This window comes from Teleopsis dalmanni, chromosome X, assembly GCF_002237135.1.
Source record: "Teleopsis dalmanni isolate 2A chromosome X, ASM223713v2, whole genome shotgun sequence".
NCBI classification, from domain to species: Eukaryota; Metazoa; Arthropoda; class Insecta; order Diptera; family Diopsidae; genus Teleopsis; species Teleopsis dalmanni.
Window position 1 is genome coordinate 36,310,634 of NC_051848.1, and position 22,351 is coordinate 36,332,984.

General features: G+C 26.8%; 1 protein-coding gene across 4 annotated transcripts in view; it reads right to left on the bottom strand.

Moving 5' to 3' along the window:
- LOC119688031 (protein Star) overlaps window positions 1-22,351 on the bottom strand; it is an 81,751-nt gene that overhangs the window by 10,118 nt on the left and 49,282 nt on the right. For all 4 annotated transcript variants that reach the window (XM_038102649.1, XM_038102648.1, XM_038102651.1 and 1 more), the window contains one exon: window positions 16,143-17,553. In XM_038102649.1, the coding sequence (XP_037958577.1) occupies window positions 16,143-17,298 (1,156 nt within the window). In that variant the 5' untranslated portion in view covers window positions 17,299-17,553. The remainder of the gene's footprint in view (window positions 1-16,142; window positions 17,554-22,351) is intronic.

The following is a 22,351-nucleotide window of genomic DNA, read 5'->3' on the forward strand; positions in this document are numbered from 1 at the left end:
TAGAATTTTTCAAAACGGAGACGTAAGAAGAATTCCACCGAAATTTGAAAATATATATATATATATATATATATATGAAAGAAATATCTCTTTTTTAATAACTTCTTTTTTAATCAAGCTATAGGTAAACTAGTATGCGTTAATTACAGAGTTAAGTTTGATAATTGAAACTATAAATAATACTAAAATCTATTATAAATAAAAGAATAACTCAAAACACTATTTTGTACTTTGAATAATTTTAAAGTATATACTGATACGAAATCATGTCTTAAAATTTATATTTTCTTTATATAATATTGTTCTAAAGAAGATTTGTGTCTTCCATTTAAGAGCATAAAGAAATTTTTTTCATTATTCTCATATTATATTATATGAGATATACAATTATATATCATAATTTTCATTAAAGTTTTTTTGTCTTTAAATAAAAAATCTCTATTCGAAAAGAAGAGAGAGGAAATAGTAAGGAAATTTTTAAACATAAACATTTAGTTTTTCAACAAATTCAAACTTAGGCTGATCTTGTATAGTCTGCTTGTATAGTCATTTTGGGAGGTGTTGAACGGTCGTGGAGAACGGTCAGGGAGATCTCCCCTTGGTCGTGGAGATTGGCATACAGCCACTTTTCTTGGATACTAATAAATATTCGAAGATGAAGTTTTTGTCATACGAATTAAAATTTTTAAATAATATTCAATTAAATTGAAATATTAAATTTCCTAAGTTACGCTAAGATCTGTTAAGTAATATTTTACTATAAATCGGAGTGTCTTGAAGACGAACTATACAGATTAGAATTCAAACATTAAGAATAAAATAAAAGTAAAATAAATTGAAGTTGTTTTTGTTGATTTTTATTTCTTCTAATACTTATAAATAAGTGATCAATTAACCAAATACAACAAATTTAAAGTCCGTTAGATATTTTAAGAAATTTTTCAATTCATTTCTATTAATTTTTTTTTATTAATTTCCAATATTTTATTAAGCAGAGCAGACTGTACCGTAAGAACTCGTTTCTAGGTTGCATATAAAAATCGCTAAACTCCATAAACTTCCATTCAATATATCAATTCCCCTTTAAACTTTGACAGTTTTTATTTTTTACATTAACAATTAATTGCGGCAAAATACTTCCAAATTTTTCTTGCATACGAATCAATGGGATTGCCTTTGTACCTACCATACTTAATATTTGCCCTCTTCCTGCAGTTTTAGTATATGTATATATATAAAGAAAATTAAAAGAGTAAGTAGGTTTTGTTAAGGAACAGAACAATAGGGACTTACAACGAACCACCCCAGTAAATAGTAAATAAGAGCGTTATTACATCGCAAACATACAGTGCATAATTAAAAGGTTTGAACTTCAATAATAAAAAATTGAAAGCAAAACAGTGGAGAAAAATTAAGTCATAGTTGAATATGTTACCTTATAGTCTTTAGTGGTCTTAAGTTATATTCATTATTCATAACAGAATGGGTTTTGTATTGCACGAAGCAAATCATACATACAAAATAATACGAAACTCAAGTGCTTGTAAAAAACTTCAAGAAATAAAAGTCCTTATGCGCCCTTCTTGGGCAACAAATAACTTTTCGTATTCATATCCGTATCCGTCTTTCGTTTTCAATATCTCTGCTTAAACACACTCCATTGTCAGTTATTTAGCTATTTCATTTAATTTTATTGGCACCACAACAAAAAATTATGTAGTAAATAATCCGATTCGTAAAATACCGTAAAATTTGGTAGTGCTCGATTTATTTGCACTTTGCAATCACAACTTTAGTTGGCAGAAGTGATTCGAAGATATGATAACCGATAAAAATGACTGCTAAACTGTTAGTGCTAAGAAATTAAGTAATTTGTGGTGATTTACGGAATACCAGAAAAATAGGTCAACAGTTTTACACCACCGCTTTTGAAGCGTGTGCGGCAACAAACTTTTTTTTCTTTTTTTAGATAAGACTGAGTAATTTGAACTTAGTTATGCAAATAAACGTTAAATTTATTACTATTCCATTTGTTTATGGGAAAATATTATCAATAAAACTTTTTCGCTATGTAGGACAAAAGGAGAAGAGAACGAAATTGGTGTACTTTCTACCTTTAAATCCAACTCCTGGTAATATTTAAAAACTTCAACAATATTTTATTGTTCAGCAATAAAATAAATTATTGTTTTAACACACAAAATTTTTAAAAATACTTAAATAATATAATAAAAAAATACTAGAAAATAATATAAAAATTAATATTAAAAAATAATACTGAAAAATAATAAAAAAAAAATAATAAAAAAAAATAATAAAAAAAAAATAATATAAAAACAAAATAATAAAAAAAAATATTAGAAAAAAAATAATAGAAAAAAAAAATTTTATAAAAAATAATATAAAAAAAATAATATAAAAAAAATAATATAAAAAAAATAATATAAAAAAAATAAATAATATTAAAAATAATGTTAAAAAATAATAAAGAGGTTTTTCGACCCATTATCAGTGGTCAGTGGAATTATTTCTTCAATTTAATTATTTGTAAATAATTTTTTTTTTTGAGTATGCAAGTAGCAATGGTTGTACAAATACTCTGCTAAATTTTAAGCTCAGAGTCAGCGCACTTGACTTTTATGTTCGCAAATATTTCTGGAGTTTTGTTACTTTGCTGTGAAAGTTTTATTAACAAATTTACTTGCTGTGTTTATATTAGAACGAAATCATAAATCAGCTGCAAAGTAATTGAATTAATTAATTATATTTTTTTAATTTCTTTAATTGTTAAATTTCAATACTATTCTGTTTGTAGAGGCAATATTTGTTGCATGATTTCTATATATAAAAATAATAAAGAAAAACTAATATAAAAAAAATATAGAAAAATAATATTAAAAAAATATTAAAAAATAATAATAAAAAATAATAATAATAATAATAATGAAAATAAATATAATAATAAAAAAAATAATAATAATAAAAAAAATAATAATAATAATAATAAAATAATAATAATAAAAAAAAAATAATAATAATAATAAAAAAAATAATAATAATAATAAACAAATAATAATAATAATAATAAAATTATAATAATAATAAACAAATAATAATAATAATAATAAACAAATAATAATAATAATAAAAAAAAAAATAATAATAATAAAAAAATAATAATAAAAAAATAATAATAAAAAAATAATAATAAAAAAATAATAATAAAAAAATAATAATAATAAAAAAATAATAATAAAAAAATAATAATAAAAAAAAAATAATTATAAAAAAATAATCCGATACAAATATATTTCTATATACATACCTCAATTTCTGTCATTAATTTATTTAAGCGCTATATAATACAGTCAATGAGTTTCAAAAATTCAATAATCTGATAAGTCCAGATTCATGTAGAAAAATTTGACTGAATTAGTTGAGAAACTCTAAAACTAAAAACCTAACTAGGCAATAAACAGAAGTATTCATAAATAGTTAGACAACTTTATTAACGTCAATAGTATACAGCCAACTATAACGATTATTCTATCGTTAAAGTTAATATAATATTTCAATAACTTATGAAAATGACAAAGTTTAATCATGATATCTAGATTTAGATGTTATCGGGCATTAACACGAGATCTTTATAAATTTAATCAGCAACCAGATTATTTCAGAATTCTATATGGTTTTTCATGTACATATATAAATTAGATTAGAATGAAATATGGATTCAGGCAACTGGTAAGGCAGAGTACTACAATCTTAATAGATATTTTATATTAAAACAGATTTTTATCAAACAGAAACTATTAAGCAAATCTAATGAAATTCAGCATATTTTTTGTTGAAAAATATCTTAAAGTACTTAGCGGACATCTCTCTTGGGTTAACAATTTTTTTAAGCTAATTTTTTTGTTATTAAAGAGTGTGTCAAAATTGTTACTGACTTCAATGCAAAAAGTGAACATTTTTGTAAAATAATTGTGGTAAAATTAAAAAAAATGTGATTAATTTATTTAAAATAAATCAAATAATTAAAAACCCTACCCAACTGTCACGTGCCAATTTAAACAGATTATTCTCTTTGGAAATCTTCACCCCACATAAAAAACACACCAACGATATTTTTCATTTTTAATAAAATGCAAAAGGAATATAACATAAGTATATATATATATATATATATATATATATATATATTATATATATATATATATTACTATCATATACAATCTAAACAAATTGAAGTAAATAATTTGTGTCCATTCCTCAAGAAGGAAGCTTAGAAACTCACACAGATGGTATAATTTTGCATTTACAAGGGCTGCAAATTATGTTCATCGTATTAAAAAATGCAACATTACATTGGATGTAATAAATTGATTAAAAATCTTTTTCCCTTCCTATTTTGCATTTATTTATTTATTTTTTTTTTTTTTGTTCTGTACAGTAAACTGAAACCATAATGCGGGCTTAGTACAAGATGCACATGCACTTACTAAGACGCTATGGTAAGTATATATAAACATGCATTCACATTCACTTTACATATTAATAATATTATTAAGTATTAACTTGTGAATCTACCACAATGTGGACTGCTTGCTGTGATAATTGTTGTTCGAGGCAGGTTTCAGCTTGAGCCCTAAAGTGGAAAATCACAGAATTACAACAAGTAAACAAACGAAACGACACTACTTACTGGAAATACGACGGGGATGGATAGTTGTGTAAGTGTTATAGAAATTTGTTATTCGTAAAAGAAAATAGCTTAAGTTTTTGCATAAAATAAATTAATTTTATCAATTCACAGATAAATAAAAACAAAAACTAATTAAATAATTCATGAAAGAGAGTATTTCTTAAACATCAAAAAATAAAACACCCATTAGAGAACTGTATTTTATATAAATAAAATATACTTCATTAATAATAATATAATTAGAATAGCAAAATTAGTAACCATTAAAAATTAATAACACTAAAATCGGATTTTCAAAACATAATATACAAAAAATATCAAAAATCATTCCAGTCCTCGAATTAGAATACTCACGAGGTCGCATGCCTGTCGTAAGAGATGACTAATAACCAGTCAACACTTCCCGATACTGTTTAAAGTACAAATGTTGTAAGTTAGTTTCACTTGCGGCACTTGACCGGCGGTTTAAATCTGACAACACATGGGTTAGGACCTACAGTTTCGGCTGTCCTGACTAATTGAGATTGGCCTCTGCAATGAACATTTCATGGTGGTTATGGTTTCAAAATCCCAATGTGAGCATTTATTATCGCATTATATTGTTATATATATTAAGATCACCGTGACAATGGGCCTATAGACCTGAGTGAATCCCTTCAGATCGTAGGTATAACCTAAAATCACCGTGGTGTTCAGCTTTAATGGCAAGTAATCACGTAAAAAAACTCTGAACTCTGACTCTGTTAGCTTTCTTGAACAGTAAATGTAAAGATTTAATCATATCGATAAATGTGGTCATTGTTAAGAAAGATTTTCTTCGTGAATGAATGCAGATTTTGAAAGTTCGCATTAATGCAACAACACCCACTCGACTTATCTGTATGAAGCATGATTATTTCAATGTTCAAGATAAGCAATTAAAAATACAAAATCACAAGGTAAAAATGGTCAAGAAAGTTCTTTTTCTTAGATTAGGTTAGATTATACTGGCGATCATAGGGGATATACACTTAGGCCTATAGGCCCATTGTACTACCGTATTATTAAATAGTATACTACCGTATACTAAGGGTTAAAACTATTTAGAACCTTTGACAAAGCTTATGATGCTATTCAAAGGAAGGTCCTGAAGTATGCCAAGACCCTTAAAAAAGAAAGCGCATTAAATATTAAAACTTCCTTGAATAAAGGAAAATTTCGGAAAACTAATTTATCGTATACACTCACTTAAAGCCGGTATTATCAATAATTCAAAATCGTTTTCATCAGATATGAATTAAGAAAATTTATTGAATCTGTTCTCTTAAGGGCCCATTAGACAGCAACGTTCGTTGTCAACGCGCGATTGCCATTACACAAACAATTTTTTAAAAATTTTTTAAACACGCCCCAGATAAAACAACAAATATACTAAAAAATCGCTCTCACATGAGAATTTTTTTCTCCTACTTTTCTCCTACTTTGTGAAATGCGAAATTTGTTTGTGTAATAGTAACATTTGAAATTTTAAGAAATGTGTTGACGAAAATCAAAAAATTTTGATATTTCTTCAAACATGCTCGTGTTTTTGCATATACAGTCGGATTTGGTCGGCATGCAAAATTTTATTTATTTTGAGAAATGGAAGCGTAAACATCGTTTAAATGCACGCATGATTTGTCGTTAGCATGCGATGCTTTGCAAATATGAATGAATTTTATTTTAAATATTTGTATTTTCTACCTAGGTAAAATTTTTTAATTTCCAAAACATTTTATTAAGGAGAATTAAAATATTAATAACCTTGGGCTAAAAAAAAATAACCAAACATTAAATTACAATAAAAATTTTGTTTTAAATATTAATTGCATTGTGCACCTACGGAAAATTTGTTATTAAAAAATACCAAAAAAAAAATTAAATTATATAAAATATAATATATATAAAAATAAATATATAAATTGAAATCATAAAAATAAATATAAATATATAAATTAAAATTATAAATTAAATGTCATCATTTTTCGTAAGGAAATTACGCATAGCAGCCGCTGTCGACACTTCAGCGATTGCTTTAATACTGATGAGTGAACAAATTTTGCATTGTTTGCTGGAGGCGTGTTTAAAAATTGTTGGTAAATTTAATGTGTAATGGAGAGAGAAGACTTCGTGTGTTTGTCAACGCGCGTTGATGTCTAAAGGCCACTTTAGAGACCAAAAAAAAAAATTATTTAAATAGTAAAATTAATTAAAAATAAAATTTTAGTTTTTTTTTTTATTGTTTTATTAAAATTCTAGAAAAAAACCATCTTCAGTTGTAGAATTGGTAAAAATAAAAAATATATTTTTATATATTTTTAAAAAACCTGTTCAAAAATGTATAAAAAAGGGAATGTATTGTTCTGGAAAGCTATATATAAAATACACATTCTTTAAAAGATATTTTATACATCTGCTATACAGTCACTTAGATGGATGGATCTATATCTCAGTGGTGTTTTAATATAATTTGTTAGAGATTTGATTAACCAAAAAATTTAATTTTTTCTTTTTGGTTTGTTTTGGATTTATCTTATAAAACAAATGTTATGTCTGCTTCTTTCTTGTACGTACTAGTTTTTCCTAATTACAATAAATCAAAATAACTGTTTTATTTCCAACACTTACGAGTTATCTCTGGTTAAATCGATTTAAGTACACAAAAGTTAACAAACTGAAGAAAAACAAAACACACAAAAAAAAAATTCAAATAAATAAAAATGTTACTTTAATTAATTTGGGCTTTCGTTATCATCTTAAAGCATTTTATTGCAGCCACAAATTCATCCGTCCATCAGGAAACTTTGTCAAGCGATACAATTATGTCGAGAGACACACTACTAACTTTCCAAGCCTCACTTTGTATGTTTTCTGTTTTCTGTTTTCTGAAGACAATGAAGATTTTTAAACAGCCTAGCAGCAGTAAGCTAACAGCTATTGTTACACTCAACATAACAACATAATAATGAACAACAAAGCACACAACATAGCAACATCAACATCAACAAATAGCAAATAACAAATAACCAGCAACAGCAATAGCAACAGCAACAGCAACAGAATGTACGGATACGTTAACAATCGCAGCAATAATGCAGAAATTTATGCCTTGCAAAATCTGCTCATTATGCGTTTTGATTGTTGTTAGAAAACTGCTGTTGTTGCTCATTGGTCTGGTCTGGTGTTGACTTGTTGGTTGCTGTTGTTACTGTTGATATATGTTGTTGCTACTGTTGTTGCTATTTAGCATTTTCATTGAATTTAATAGGTTGTTGTAGTTCGTACGTACTGTTGCGTATTTGTATCTTAGGCTTCTGCTCTTCTGCCTTTCTGTTTTAACTAATTTTACAGTGTCTTCTCTTCTCTTCTCTTCTCGTCTTTGTGGTGTTGCTGCTATGCTTTCGCTGTTACTTATCTAATGCCATTTAACTCTTTCAATTCTGCCGCCAAACAAAGTCGTTAGCCTCACCAAATCGCATTAGCCCAAATCTTTGCAATGTTACAAGTATTATTGTTCCCTTATTGTATGGCATGTGTGCCTCAACCTCAAGGTTTCGCATGGATTGGAAAAAGGCAAGACGAAAATCACAAAATCACAAAATCACAAAAAAAATGCATTTACTCGTATAACAACAAAAACAAATCAAATTATATATACATATGTTGAATTGTGGGTAAGTGTGAAAAACCTTTTGCTTGGCTTTATTTAGTAAGCCTTCAAGTTTTGTCTAACTGCAACACTACGTAAGTTGCAGCAATTGCTGCATTTTAATTATTCCACTGTATAGGTGACAAGAATGCGTCCAACCGCATATTAGACGATTGGCAACAACACACACAATCTGTAATTATCTAGCATATTGGAACAAATGGCCTAGTTTTTCTCCACTGGTACTGTTTTAAATATTTTGTATGTCTCCAAATCAATTGCTGACGATAGAAATCAGTTATGTTCATAAAGAATAGAATAATTGTATATAGATAGTAGACTGACTCTTGGTATAACGAAAGATATAATGTCAAGAACTTTTAAAATTTCGAATACATTTTATATGATATATTCCCTATTTAGAGAAAATAATTTTGGTATGTCTATTATTTTTGAATGTTTGATCATTCGAAACTTAATTATTTACAGAGTTTATATAGAGAGTTCATTTAAAGAATTATTTTAAAAAGTTCAATTAAAAAGTTCATTTAGAGACTTTATTTAGAGAGTAAATTTAGAGAGTTAGTTTAGTGAGTTTATTTAGAGAGTTCCTTTAGAGAGTTCATTAACAGCACTCAATTAGAGTTAATTTAGAAATTTCATTTAGAGAATATGTTTAAAAAGTTTATTTAGAGATTTCATTTAGAAAGCTGGATAAGAAAGTTTCTAATTAATTATTTAAAGTTAATTCTTTCAGAAAATTCATTTGGAGAGTTTATTTAAAAAGTACATTTAAAGAATTTATTTAGAGAGTTCATTTAAAGAGTACATTTAAAAAGTTCATTTAAAGAGTTCATTCACTTAGTTTATTTAAAGAGTTCATTTGAAGAGTTCATGCACTTAGTTTATTTAAAAAGTTCATTAAAAAAGTTCATTTAAAGAGTTCATTCACTTAGTTTATTTAAAGAGTTCATTTAAAGAGTTCATTCACTTAGTTTATTTAAAGAGTTCATTTAAAGAGTTCATGCACTTAGTTTATTTAGAGAACTCATTTGAGAGTTCATTTAGAAACATCAGTTAGAGAGTTCATTTAGACAGTTCATTTAGAGAATTTGTTAAGAGAGTTCATTTAGAAAGTTTATGTAAAAAACATATTTAGAGAGTTCATTTACGGAGTTTATATATAAAATTTATTTAAAGAGTCCATTTGGAAACATCATTTAGAGAATTCATACAGAGAATTCATATAGGGAGTTACCTTAGAGAATTTATTTGGAGAGTTCATTTAGAAACTTATTTGGACTGTACATTTAAGAAGTTTATTCAGAGAATTTATTTAAAGAGTTCATTTAGAAAGTTGGTTTAGAGTTTATATTAAAAACTTATTTAGAGAAATAATTTAAAGAGTTTATTTAGAGAATTTACTTATACAATTTATTTAGAAGTATATTTAGAAAGTTTTTTTTTTTTTGTTGAGAATACATTTAGTCAGTTCATTTAAATAATTTATTAAGAGAGTTTATTTATAGGTTTTAGAAACTAAATAAATAATGATAAATGATAATGATAAATAGCTTTGAGCCACATGTCAAGTTGACACGAAATCGTTATGCCAATTAAAAGCAGATATATCAAAACTAATCAAGATATATCCTCGTGATTAGTCAATGATTGATCTAAGATCTGCATACCGCCCCGTGCGGTTAGTGATTACTCTGAGATTAGATAGTGCTAAGTAGGGCAGCCTGTCGGTTTTTGCATATAGCTTCAGAGCTCTGTCCCTTATGTATTTTTTGATCGGATCTATTCTAAGGTCTCTTAGACAAACACTTTTATTTCAGAAATTTCTTACTAACGTGTACCGTCTTTTTGTAACCGTTATTTGGCGTAAGATATACAAGATATATAAGATATAGAAACCAATATATGTACTCATTATACCATAGCCCATATATCCATTTTCAATAAATGCGTGTTAAGATATATAAATAAATAATTATATTAATTATGGTATATAAATTATGGTTCATAAATAAAAACATGTCTATTAAGTATAAAAAAATTTCTATTACATAAAAAAAGAAAATGTTAAGATAACATCAAATGATATGAGTTAAAAGTAAACTACGCAACAGACCTAAAACTAAATTCTTAACTAACTTTGAAATTTTTTTAATTACCTTTGAAAAAAAAAGGTAGACAAAATCTGATTTCATTTACTTTACCTAAAAGAAGTTGGTTCTCATGCAAAGAAATCGGCAATCAAAAACTAGAATTCCCAAAAGAATTGGAACGTGACTGCAGCTATCAAGTGTTGGATTGTATAAAAAAACTACCAAAATGTTTAGTTTATTCAACAGCAATAATAAAAAAAAATAATTTTTAAAGAAAGAATTATTCAAAATAAGTGAGAAAAAACTGATGAATCATATATGACGACAAACCAGATTCACACATAGCAGAACCGATTTAACGCTGTATACATATATATTGTATCTATAACCAAAATCTTAAGTGCATATACATTAAAAAACAAAACATAGAGGCAAATTATGGGAAATAAATTTTATTATGAATGAAATTTTTTTTGTCATAAAATTAGTTGAGAATTTTGTCATTTTAATAATAAGTTTTATTAGATGGATGATTTCTTTTTTTATTTTTTATTTTTTTATTTTAATTTTGTAGACACCAAAAAATACAAAAATTTGAAAATATCTCACAAGCAAACATAATCCTACAGTTTATCTATAGATGTATATATCCACCCAATGCTTAAATATTTAGATGCATAAATATTTTATAATTAATTAAATATGTCAACAGCATTCTTAACAGTCTTGTCAGTCTTAACAGTCGTGTCAGTCTAGTCGTAATGGCGTCCAGCTAATTGTAACGTCCGTTGTATTCATTTTCCAGTGATAAGTTGGTCCTCTTCCATTTCATAAGTCACATAACTTAATTATTCATGGATTACGTGAAACTGTTTAGCTCAATTTAAAACTTCTCACTAAATATTTGCATTCCTCAACAAACCCGAGTTATTACACGTAAATCAAGTACATTTAATATATCTTTGCATTGCCTCTGGTATCTACTGAATTACCACAAAAGTGAACACCACTTTTACTAGATAGTTTTACTGAATTAAACTAAGAAAAAAATATATTAAAAAAGCAATACAAAAGATAATGAAAAGTACATCGTGTATTAAAAAATCAAAATTAAAAAATAAAATAAAAATTGAAGGAAGTAAGCGAAAATCGTAGATACTTGCAGTGAATTTAAAATTGGCACGTTGCACTGAGAAAATTTTTTATGAATTTTATAAATAAATTAATAGTAAATTATAATAAAAAATTAATATATGAATATAAGTTGTTAATGGAAATAAATACAGGAAAACAATATAACAAATCATATTAGATTAAATAATTCTTTTTTTTATAAGCTTTGAAAGCAACTTTTAAATAAATTAAAATAATTTCGTTTTATCTAAAACAATTATGCATTTTTATCTAACCATCTTCCCAACCGGTGGTCCGTGAGATGGTTAAAAATAGCTTGTAGTCCACTGTGACCTCACTTGTTAGAAAATAACCACAAAAAATGTTTAAGTAATTATAAATCTATTTTATAGCCTAAATAATGTACCTACGCACTTATACAATTCATTACACTTTATACCAGAGATGGTCCCTATTAACAACAAACATATCATAGTGGTCCTGGGTCAAAAACATTTTGAGAACCACTGATCTAATACATGAAAAAATTAAAACAAATATGTTAGACATCCATTACTAATACAATTTAATCATACATTGAAAAGCTTCCTCCTCATTCATTTTACTAAATTGAATACATAACATTTACGAAGCAACCCGTTTACTTTATTTATGCAAGCAGTCAATACTCAATTTAACTCAAATGTATATACATATATAGTGAAATAAGCAAACATCAAAGGAGTAACTAACAATTCCAGAAACATAAAATAAAATATTAATAAATCAAGCGAAATTATAAATGAAAGACAAAAATGGCGCTATGCTTGAGAATTTATTGGATTTTTTCTTAATAAAATTGAATTTTATATATTTCTTAATAACTGAAAATCTATGTGGTCCAATATAAAATATACAATAAAACACATAGTTATAATTTACCTCATAGCTAATTACTTTATTTTATAAATTGTTGATGCAACTATAAACTGTTCAGAACTTATAAACCAACTAATGTCCCAAAGCCTTTTATTTAAAACCTGAAAATCTGTGGGGTCCAATATAAAATATACAATAAAACACATAGTTATAATTCACCTCATAGCTAATTACTTTATTTTATAAATTGTTAACACAACTATAAACTATAAAATGTAAAGAATTTATAAACCAACTAATATCCCAAAGACCTATAAAGCCTTTATTTAAAGCAGTGTTTAATTGATTACAATTAATTATATTTTAAATAAAACTATTGAATATGTATTTAAATCAAGCAGTTATGTTGCGAACAAGATTGCCAAGTTGAACATTGTGAAGTAAATTTTATATAAAAAAAAATTATTTTATAAGAAAATATATTTAAAAGACTTTATATTAACAAAATTTTTTAAACTTTCATATAATACAAACCTAACAATAGATCTACAAAACTCCTACCTCTACATTCCTTCCTACCTGAACATCATTAATTTGCGTCTTAGTATGCTTAATTAAAAATTCCTTTTTTTTGCAGTGTACAATATGCAATGGATTCCACTGCTAGGATGGTACTACATGATACTTAAAAATGTAAAGGCAAAAGTAAGAAAAAGTACAAAGCTCGACAACATCAACAACGATTAACGAATTAAGGAAATTGCCTCATTCACATCCGACAAGGATGAGTCATGAGACGTAACGGCGTCTGGCGCAAAACTTTTTGAATGGAACATGCAAAAAAAAAGTTTTATAGAGGAAGATTGCAAACAAAAACCAAAAAAAAAAAAAAACATAAGGAACAATAGTGAAGACAGCTCTCAGACATATGAACAATTTTTGAAGCCATAAATGTTGTCTTTTTGCCAAAACCATATCAATATATAATATATAATAAATTGAATGCACATTGATATTTTTATCTAGTATACAACATTTCATATATATTTTTAAATGTTAATAAAATCTTAAATACCTTTAAAAAAAATTTAGAAAAATTATTTTTATTAAAACATATGCAGATACATTTGTGGTTGTATTAATCTATATGCGTAAAAGTACTTCACAGCAACAAAAGTAGACACAAACCATGGATAATATATTTCATGATATGCAAATCATTTTAACTAATGCCTTTGTGACGTGAAAGTCGTACAGAACTATGGACGCATTTACTAGTATTGCCATATATTAAACAAAAAACTACTACTACAAAACTACTACTACATAGTCTGACACTATGATGGCGCTAAGGTCAAAGTCATAGTTCAGAGTTTTTCATTATATGTAAATACTATGTATTATTATCCTAAAAATATAATAACCTATCTATTACATATAATAACCTATCTATTATATATAATAACCTATCTATTATATATAATAACCTATCTATTATATATAATAACCTATCTATTACATATAATACTCTATCTATATATATAATAACCTATCTATTATATATAATAACCTATCTATTATATATAATAACCTATCTATTATATATAATCATATCTATTATAGATAATAACCTATCTATTATATATAATAATCTGTTATAGATAATAACCTATATATTATATATAATAACCTATCTATTATATATAATAACCTATCTATTATATATAATAACATATCTATTATAGATAATAACCTATCTATTATATATAATAATCTGTTATAGATAATAACCTATATATTATATATAATAACCTATCTATTATATATAATAACTTATCTATTATATATAATAACCTATCTATTATAGATAATAACCTATCTATTATATATAATAACCTATCTATTACATATAATAACCTATCTATTATAGATAACGACCTATCTATTATATATAATAACCTATCTATTATATATAATAATCTGTTATAGATAATAACCTATCTATTATATATATGTAATAACCTATCTATTATAGATAATAACCTATCTATTATATATAATAATCTGTTATAGATAATAACCTATATATTATATATAATAACCTATCTATTATATATAATAACCTATATATTATATATAATAACCTATCTATTATATATAATAACCTATCTATTATATATAATAACCTATCATTAACCTATCTATAGTAATCTGTCTACATTTTTTTATTAAGCCAATTTTTTTTAATTTAAAAAATTATTTTGCAAGGTTTTAAGACGACAATCCATATAAATCTTTAGGACGTATACAACTATATGGGGCTATAAATTATATAGCTTCATAATACTATATATATGTAGTTGTATATATAGTATATATAACTATATACAAGAGCATCCAATTGAACTAAATTTAATCCTAAACTAATATAAGTTTCAAAATGGTGACAACACTGTATCCATACTTCTATTGTGTTGTCTATAGATAATTCGGGGATAAACAGTATATGCGGCAAAAGTGGTAATTAAAAAAATTAACTTTCGATAATACGTTAGTAACGTTTCAATGACATTTTATAATGCATCAAACAAACAATGGCTGATAGATACACCTCACACCTCATTTTGAATTTATAGTGGTCTTAGTCCAAACACCAAAGACGCTGAAGTTTTCAGTATGAGACATAAACTTTCAGCAGACCAAGATTGGCACTAAGAAATACTAAAATGTTGCGGTCTTCAGCGTGAATAGATAAAGATTCTACAAAATCATTAGTGCAGCGTTCGACTTATCTGTCGATTTATCTATGGAGGCCCTATACTCTATTAGGAGAGAAGGAGAGCAGTAAGTAAGTAACAAAAATGGTTCCATAATCATTGTAAAAGCTAAATATCGAAAATTCGAAATGAATTCGGAAAACAGTTTAATTTAATTACTTTTTTTGTTTATTTGTTAAAATCCAAAAATACAACTCTCTGAAAAGTTGCAGTTCAATTAGATTACCTATTATTCCGTTATATATCTACTGTATATATTATATATAATTGGAACTCATAGCTAATATGTTTCTTTAAACTAATCTTATCGAATACAAAATTAGTTCAAATGCTAAAGTTTTAAAGTTCTTAAATACATATTATAATTCTGCCATTAATAAAATAATTAAATATATATTTTCGATTGTATTTGAACTATCTTTTATGATATTATATATATATTATTAATATTAATAATAATAATATAATCTTCACTTATTTTAAAATATTAATTTTAATGGGTTAATATCATCACGTAGTATGTCCAGTTATATGATTTCCTACTAACCAGAAAAAAAATTGAGAAAGGAAGGTAGGTAAACTAATCTTTAAAGTGTGCCTACATCCATTAAATGAACACAACCTATTTCCGGTAGAACTCTCCCGTATGAAGTACAATAAAAACAATAAAAACAATAAAAAAAAATTAAATAAATAAATATATTTATCGAAAGATGAAACATATGGTAGAGGTATCAAATTTTAGTAAACAAATCAGAAAAAAAAATTATACATAATAGGAAATATGTGCTGCTTAGGCATAAATAAATCCCTTACAGTATAAAATATAAACTAGAATGTTTATAATAAAAAAAAACATAAATAAAAGTTAAATACAAACTCACCTGTCGTATCCATATAAACAATTAATATGCTGAAAACGGTCGCAAATGACAATATGCATAACGCGATCGGCAAGAGCTGACGATAGGGCGACGGACCAAGTCGCGGATCAAATTTCTGTAGTTTTTTACATCCGCTTGCGGCCTTAGCTTGATGATGATGATGCGCATGATGTAGATGATGATGATGTTGATGGTGGTGATGATGATGATTATGTTGTTGCTGATGGTGCTGATGTTGGTGTTGTGACGTCGCTGTTGGAAGCGACAACGATGTGCCAGACAACGTATTGTTACCACCCATACCCGCCACATTAACATTATCCGCTGTTGTTGACTTTTGACAGCAATATTGATTTTGATTTTGATTTTGATTCTGATTGTGGCTGTGATTATGATAATTGTGTTGATTGTGATGATTGTGAAAATTGTGATGACTTTGTTGAAAGTGTGGCGCAAGTCTTGTCGGCGTAGAAAGTGGTGAAGATACTGTACTGGGTGCTGGTGAACTTATAATACTACTTAAATCGCTTAAACATCCATCGTTGATGTGTGTCTGCATTATAGCACTACTGCAAACATCTCGATCATCTATTTCATTTAAATTATCTTTTTCCTTATCAATATCATTTTGTCGCTGCTGAGAAAAATACTGTCGACTATTTTGTTGGTGTTGTGGTGTTCGACTAAAACGATGCTGCAGATGGTCTGGTTCATCAATTGAGACTGTTGGTATTGTGGGCGCACAGTCTACACAGTCTTTGGTGTCATTATCATCTAAATTTGCAAAACTAATACCAATGACATTGTTATCAGCTCGTACCTGACTGATATCAGTAAAACTAGTTCGATCAGGCAGCGTCTTCTGTGGCTCATCAGTTGTATTGATATCGTTCGTAGAACTTACTATATCACTAGTTTTAGTAATGGTGGCTGTTGTTTTTGAAGTGTTGGAAGTTATTTTGGCGGGTTTGCTTGCAGATTTTGTTACTGCTGTTAAGGCATCTGTTAGCGTAGAAAATAAGCTTTTACTCCCACTTGACCCTGATATGTGCCGCCTGTGATAGGTTTGCGCTGTATTGGAACAATTGTTCGCCAGTTCAGCACGTTTTAACTGCTCGGAAGCTAAAGCTGGGTGTGCTGAATACTCAGTTGTCATATTTCAGCGTGTTTGATTTGGCTAAGTATTTTTAAATTTTAAATGCAATTTGTGTGTTAATATTTCACAAATTTTTTATATGTATAAGTTTTTGATTTTTCGTAGAGGCACATTTTGTTGCAATTATAGCATATTACATTCACCACATATGTATTTATATATATATAAATCTATATATAATTAATTAAAGTGCTGACACGCACCGAACTAAGTAAGTTTATTGTGGTTCTCTTTCGAATGGTTGTGCGGCTTTTACTGCAAAGAAATAAAGACATATTTTAAAAATTAATGATTTTTTAGAATATTCAATAAATTTATTAAATTGTATATTAAAACACTGTAAATTCCATAAAGTTCATTGTCCTTTAGACAATAATTTTCTTAGCTGCTAAATCTCGTTTTATGCTATACTATAGTTTCTAAAAAAAACAGCCTCATACAAACCTAAGCATACGGACAGACAGAATTTTACTGACTTTTAAGGCATAAATATTGATGTACTTTATTTTGGTACAACACACAGTTAGGGATGCTTAAGGATCTCTACTTCCATAAGTTATGAGTGAAACCTCTTGAATTCCAACCAGATCAGACTGCTGCTGCTGCTGCTGCTGCTACGGCTACTGTTGTCTGCCAAATACTTATTAAAATTTTTATGAATAGGCAAAAATACATTTGAAGAAAAAATATTCCCAAAAAAAATAAAACTATAATAATATGAAAGGCAGCCAAGGCAAGGCAGGCAGGCAGCAGAAGTAAGAAGAAAAAAAATTGAGGTTTTTTTTGAGAATGTGCACCACCTGTCAAAAATATATGCACATACATTGAAGAAAACGATCTTAAGTCGTTGTAGTCGTAAGCCAAAGAACTGAAGAACTGAAGAACTGAATGGAAGTAAGTGCTGAAAACGACGTTGTTGACGTAGAAGAATTGAAATATTTTTGAATTTCGAAATGTGCGGCATTTGAACCAAATTAAAAAAGACAAGAAATGCAACGTTCCAGCACATACATAAAATAACAAAAATGCTTCAAATACACATGAAATTGAAAGAAAAATGCATAGAAACATAAATGAAAACATTGTGTACCAAGTAGAGTTCACAAAAAACAAAAAATATTTCAAAATAAAAAAAATAAATTCAAGACGAAAAATACAAATGAGAAGGTACTTGTGCGCCTGCGCAACAGACGGCAAAACTTAATGAAATGAGTTCAACAGTAACAGCAACAGCAACAGCAGATGTTTTTCACCAGCGACATCAACAGCAGCAGCAGCAACAACACAAACAACAACACAAGCAACAACAACAACGTTATAATTACCGTCGCTGTATCGTTATTGTGCTTTAACCATATTCCAAGTTTATGAACCATAACGTCTTTCGATGTGGCTTCTACTTAGAAATACATCAGTTCCATATACCATCATTTAAACAATACAATGAATACCGAATACCGACGCAACATTTAAAGGATTAAATAGAAATAAGAAGGTCCAAATTGCATGCCATTGGCATATTTGACTTATTTTAAAAAACAAGAATTACAAAGAGAAAGAAATATGAAAGTTAGGGATCAGAGAGAAGATATATATATGAGCTAAATATCAGAGAGCAGAAATATATAAGCTAAATATCAGTAAGTAGAAATATATAAGCTAAAGATCAAGGAATAGAGATATATAAGATAAAAGATCAAAGACTAAGAATATATAAGCTAAGGATCAAGGAATAGAGATATATAAGATCAAAGATCAAAGACCAAAACTATATAAACTAAGGATCTAAGTGAAGTAATATAAAAGCTAAGGATCAAAAAGAAGAATTAAATCACTTCGGAAGAAAAAAAAGAAATATATAAGCTAAGAATCAAAAAGCAAAAATTTATAAACTTAGGATCCAGGTAAAGTATAATAAAAGCTATGAATCAAAAAGAAGGATTAAATAACTTTGGACGAAAAAAAAGGAATATATAAGCTAAGAATCAAAAAGCAAAAATATATAAACGAAGGATCCAAGTGAAGTAAAATAAAAGCTAAAGATCAAAAAGAAAATATTTATTTTTTTTTTGAGACCAAAGAAAAGAAATATATAAGCTCAAAATCAAAGAGTCTATACCGTATAATATTTTGAAAGAATCAAAAATAAGTCAACTTAAAAATAGTATTGATATCAGCATAGAAATCATCATATAAATATAAAATGTATTAGGTATCAGCCTACGAAAAAAATGCTTATAATAATTAAAATATTTTATTACTTTTTATAATAATTTTAATTTATTTTAAGCAATAATAGGAAAGAGATTTTTAGTAATAATCATATAATACAATAATGAAAAAAAAAAAAAAAAATTAAGCGATGTGGAGAAAACTTTTCGGACCCATAGACCTGCCTAGCGCATAACACTTCTCTGTTAACATAATAAGCAACTGGAAATATGAAATGAGCAGAATAATTTGGTAAGATTCATTAAATGTGATAAGTGAAGTGAATAAGTGGGTATGGACCCGTTTTAAAAATGGCCGAAATATTGAATTTCTCAATAAATACAAAAAAAAAAATTATTATTAAATAAAACTAACGTATTTTGTTATTAAAAAAAAACACAAAAAATTTTTTTAATTAAAATTTATATAAAAAAAATTAACGAATGATGTAGTACCGCAAGCAGATTGCGGCTATATGCCCTACTATAAAAAAAAAAAGAAGTCCGCAATAAAGTAGGAAGAAAAGGATGTACGAAAGCGATGGATGATATTCGAACTTTAAGGGTTAGAGACCGAAGAAATCAAATTGAAAATGAAGAAATATGGAATGATTAGCGGAAAAACAATGGGTCATCACGAACTGTGATAATATGATGAGATGAGATGATGTATATTATGTTTAAAAAAATACCAATATGCTTTAAACAGATACTTGTATTAGATTTATAGTTGACAAATTGATTCTATACATTTTTATTATAAAAAATGAAGTGACTTATATTTTATTTAGCGTACAATATAAGAGTTCACAATATAAAAATCGTTTATGTTCGTACACAATATGTTTCTTATATAAAGCCAATACTACAATAAAAATTGATATTGTTCCGTTATTAGCTGATTTACTATATATATACAATTATAAAGATAACTTTGACAAACATACATGTTTCTACTCGTCTACTACATCTACTCTTAAATGTGTATAAATAGGACTCTATTTCGTGTTAATATCCTACACTATCCATCAGATGGATCTTGTATAGTCTTATTATTTCATATATTTATTATAAGAAGATATGAATATATTTTCATTTATTGGAATATAATTCTAATATTCCAATATATTATTTTATATATAAAATTAAATAAATTGTATTGTTACTTTTCTTACAAGTTTGGATAACTTCAGATATGCCCATTATTATATAGATGGCATATTGCACTGCCTACTTGGAGTACAATGTCCTAGTCAGACTAACCAAGTCTTACCTTTTTAATAAATTATAGTATTTTTGCTATTCCTTGGAATTTTAGTTCATCAGCAAATTAGTTGAGTAGCTATTATGAATTTTTTTCGTCCTTCACGGTCTCCTCCTCATGTTTGCAGAACCTACAGATTTCATCGAAGAGAGTTCTCACTTTATTTTGTTATAATCTTACAATTCTTTCTCATTATGAAAATGAAAAATCATTATGCCTTATGATAGATCACTACGAACAATTTAAAATGTAGTAAATCTACAGAATACAGAGGTAGATCTGTAGATCTGGTAAGTCTTTTTAGTGTAATTTTTTTATGTGACCATTAAAATTATTAGATTATACTTGAGGATTTGTTCTCAAATAGAGTTTTAATTAAGTAGTATGATATGTTGAATATTTCGAGCCAATGCTCCCGTTAACTTTTTGAAGATGATTGCTTGGTCTAAGAGACAAAAAAAATCGTGGGATCAATTATAAATATTTACTGTGACAGAGGATCTGAAATATACACATATGGCAAAAAAATGACCTTTAGTCAAAAAAGTAATACCTCAAAAATGGTTTATCTAAACCACACAAATATTCAACATATATTTGTATATATATAATATATTTATTTTAATTTTCTAAATTAATTGACAAGTATTTTTAATAGATTTTACGATATAAGCTTGAACTTCATGTTTTTGTTTAATTTATTAATTGGATGATCTTGGATGTGTAAATTGATTTTCTAAGAACAATTTTTTTTTTATAAAAAAACGTTTATTAGCCCATTACATTCAAATTAATTCAAAGTGTAGAAGATGAATTTTCATTGCACTATGCGATATATTGATACGTTTACAGATACAAATAGATAAAAAGATATTTCAGTTCATGAGAAGCATTTACGATTCATAGCATATGCTTCAGTGCAGTTTGCACTTCATACAATAGAATTCCTATAATGAAATGTAACACTCGCAACTATAAAAATGAAATTAATTAAAAATTAATGTAAAATTGGCACACAATTACCATAAACCAAGGCAATTTATTTCAATCAATTTTAGTCCAATTGGGAAGATACAAAATCATGGCTGGCTCTTTCTTAATGGAGTCGCGTGTAAATCGGAATGGTTGTGTCTATGATTTAATGCCACATTCACAGAGAAACAGAATATATAATTTGAAAATCATTGCCTTTGTGTAGTCATTGGAAATTTAATTTGTTTATTTATTCTTATTTTTACTCAATTCCAACTGCTTTGTAAAAAAATTTGTGCAATACCTAAAAAAAAGTGGAATTAGGCGCCATTTCTCAAAGCGCACCGGAATTATTTTATGCAAACCGTACTGTCAATACGTCAAAGGCATTGCAAGTTGCCACCCTTTTTCCATTTCACTGAACGTGTGTCACAGAATAATCTGAATTTATTTAATTTTTTGTGATCTACTATGTTATAGGACAGACAAAAAGATATCTTTATTTACAGATAAATTAAATTAAGGTGTTTGGAAACTACTCACACTACTTAAAATGGAGGAAATCATATGTTTTTTGAGTAACATTCTTAATGTTTCAATGGACAGT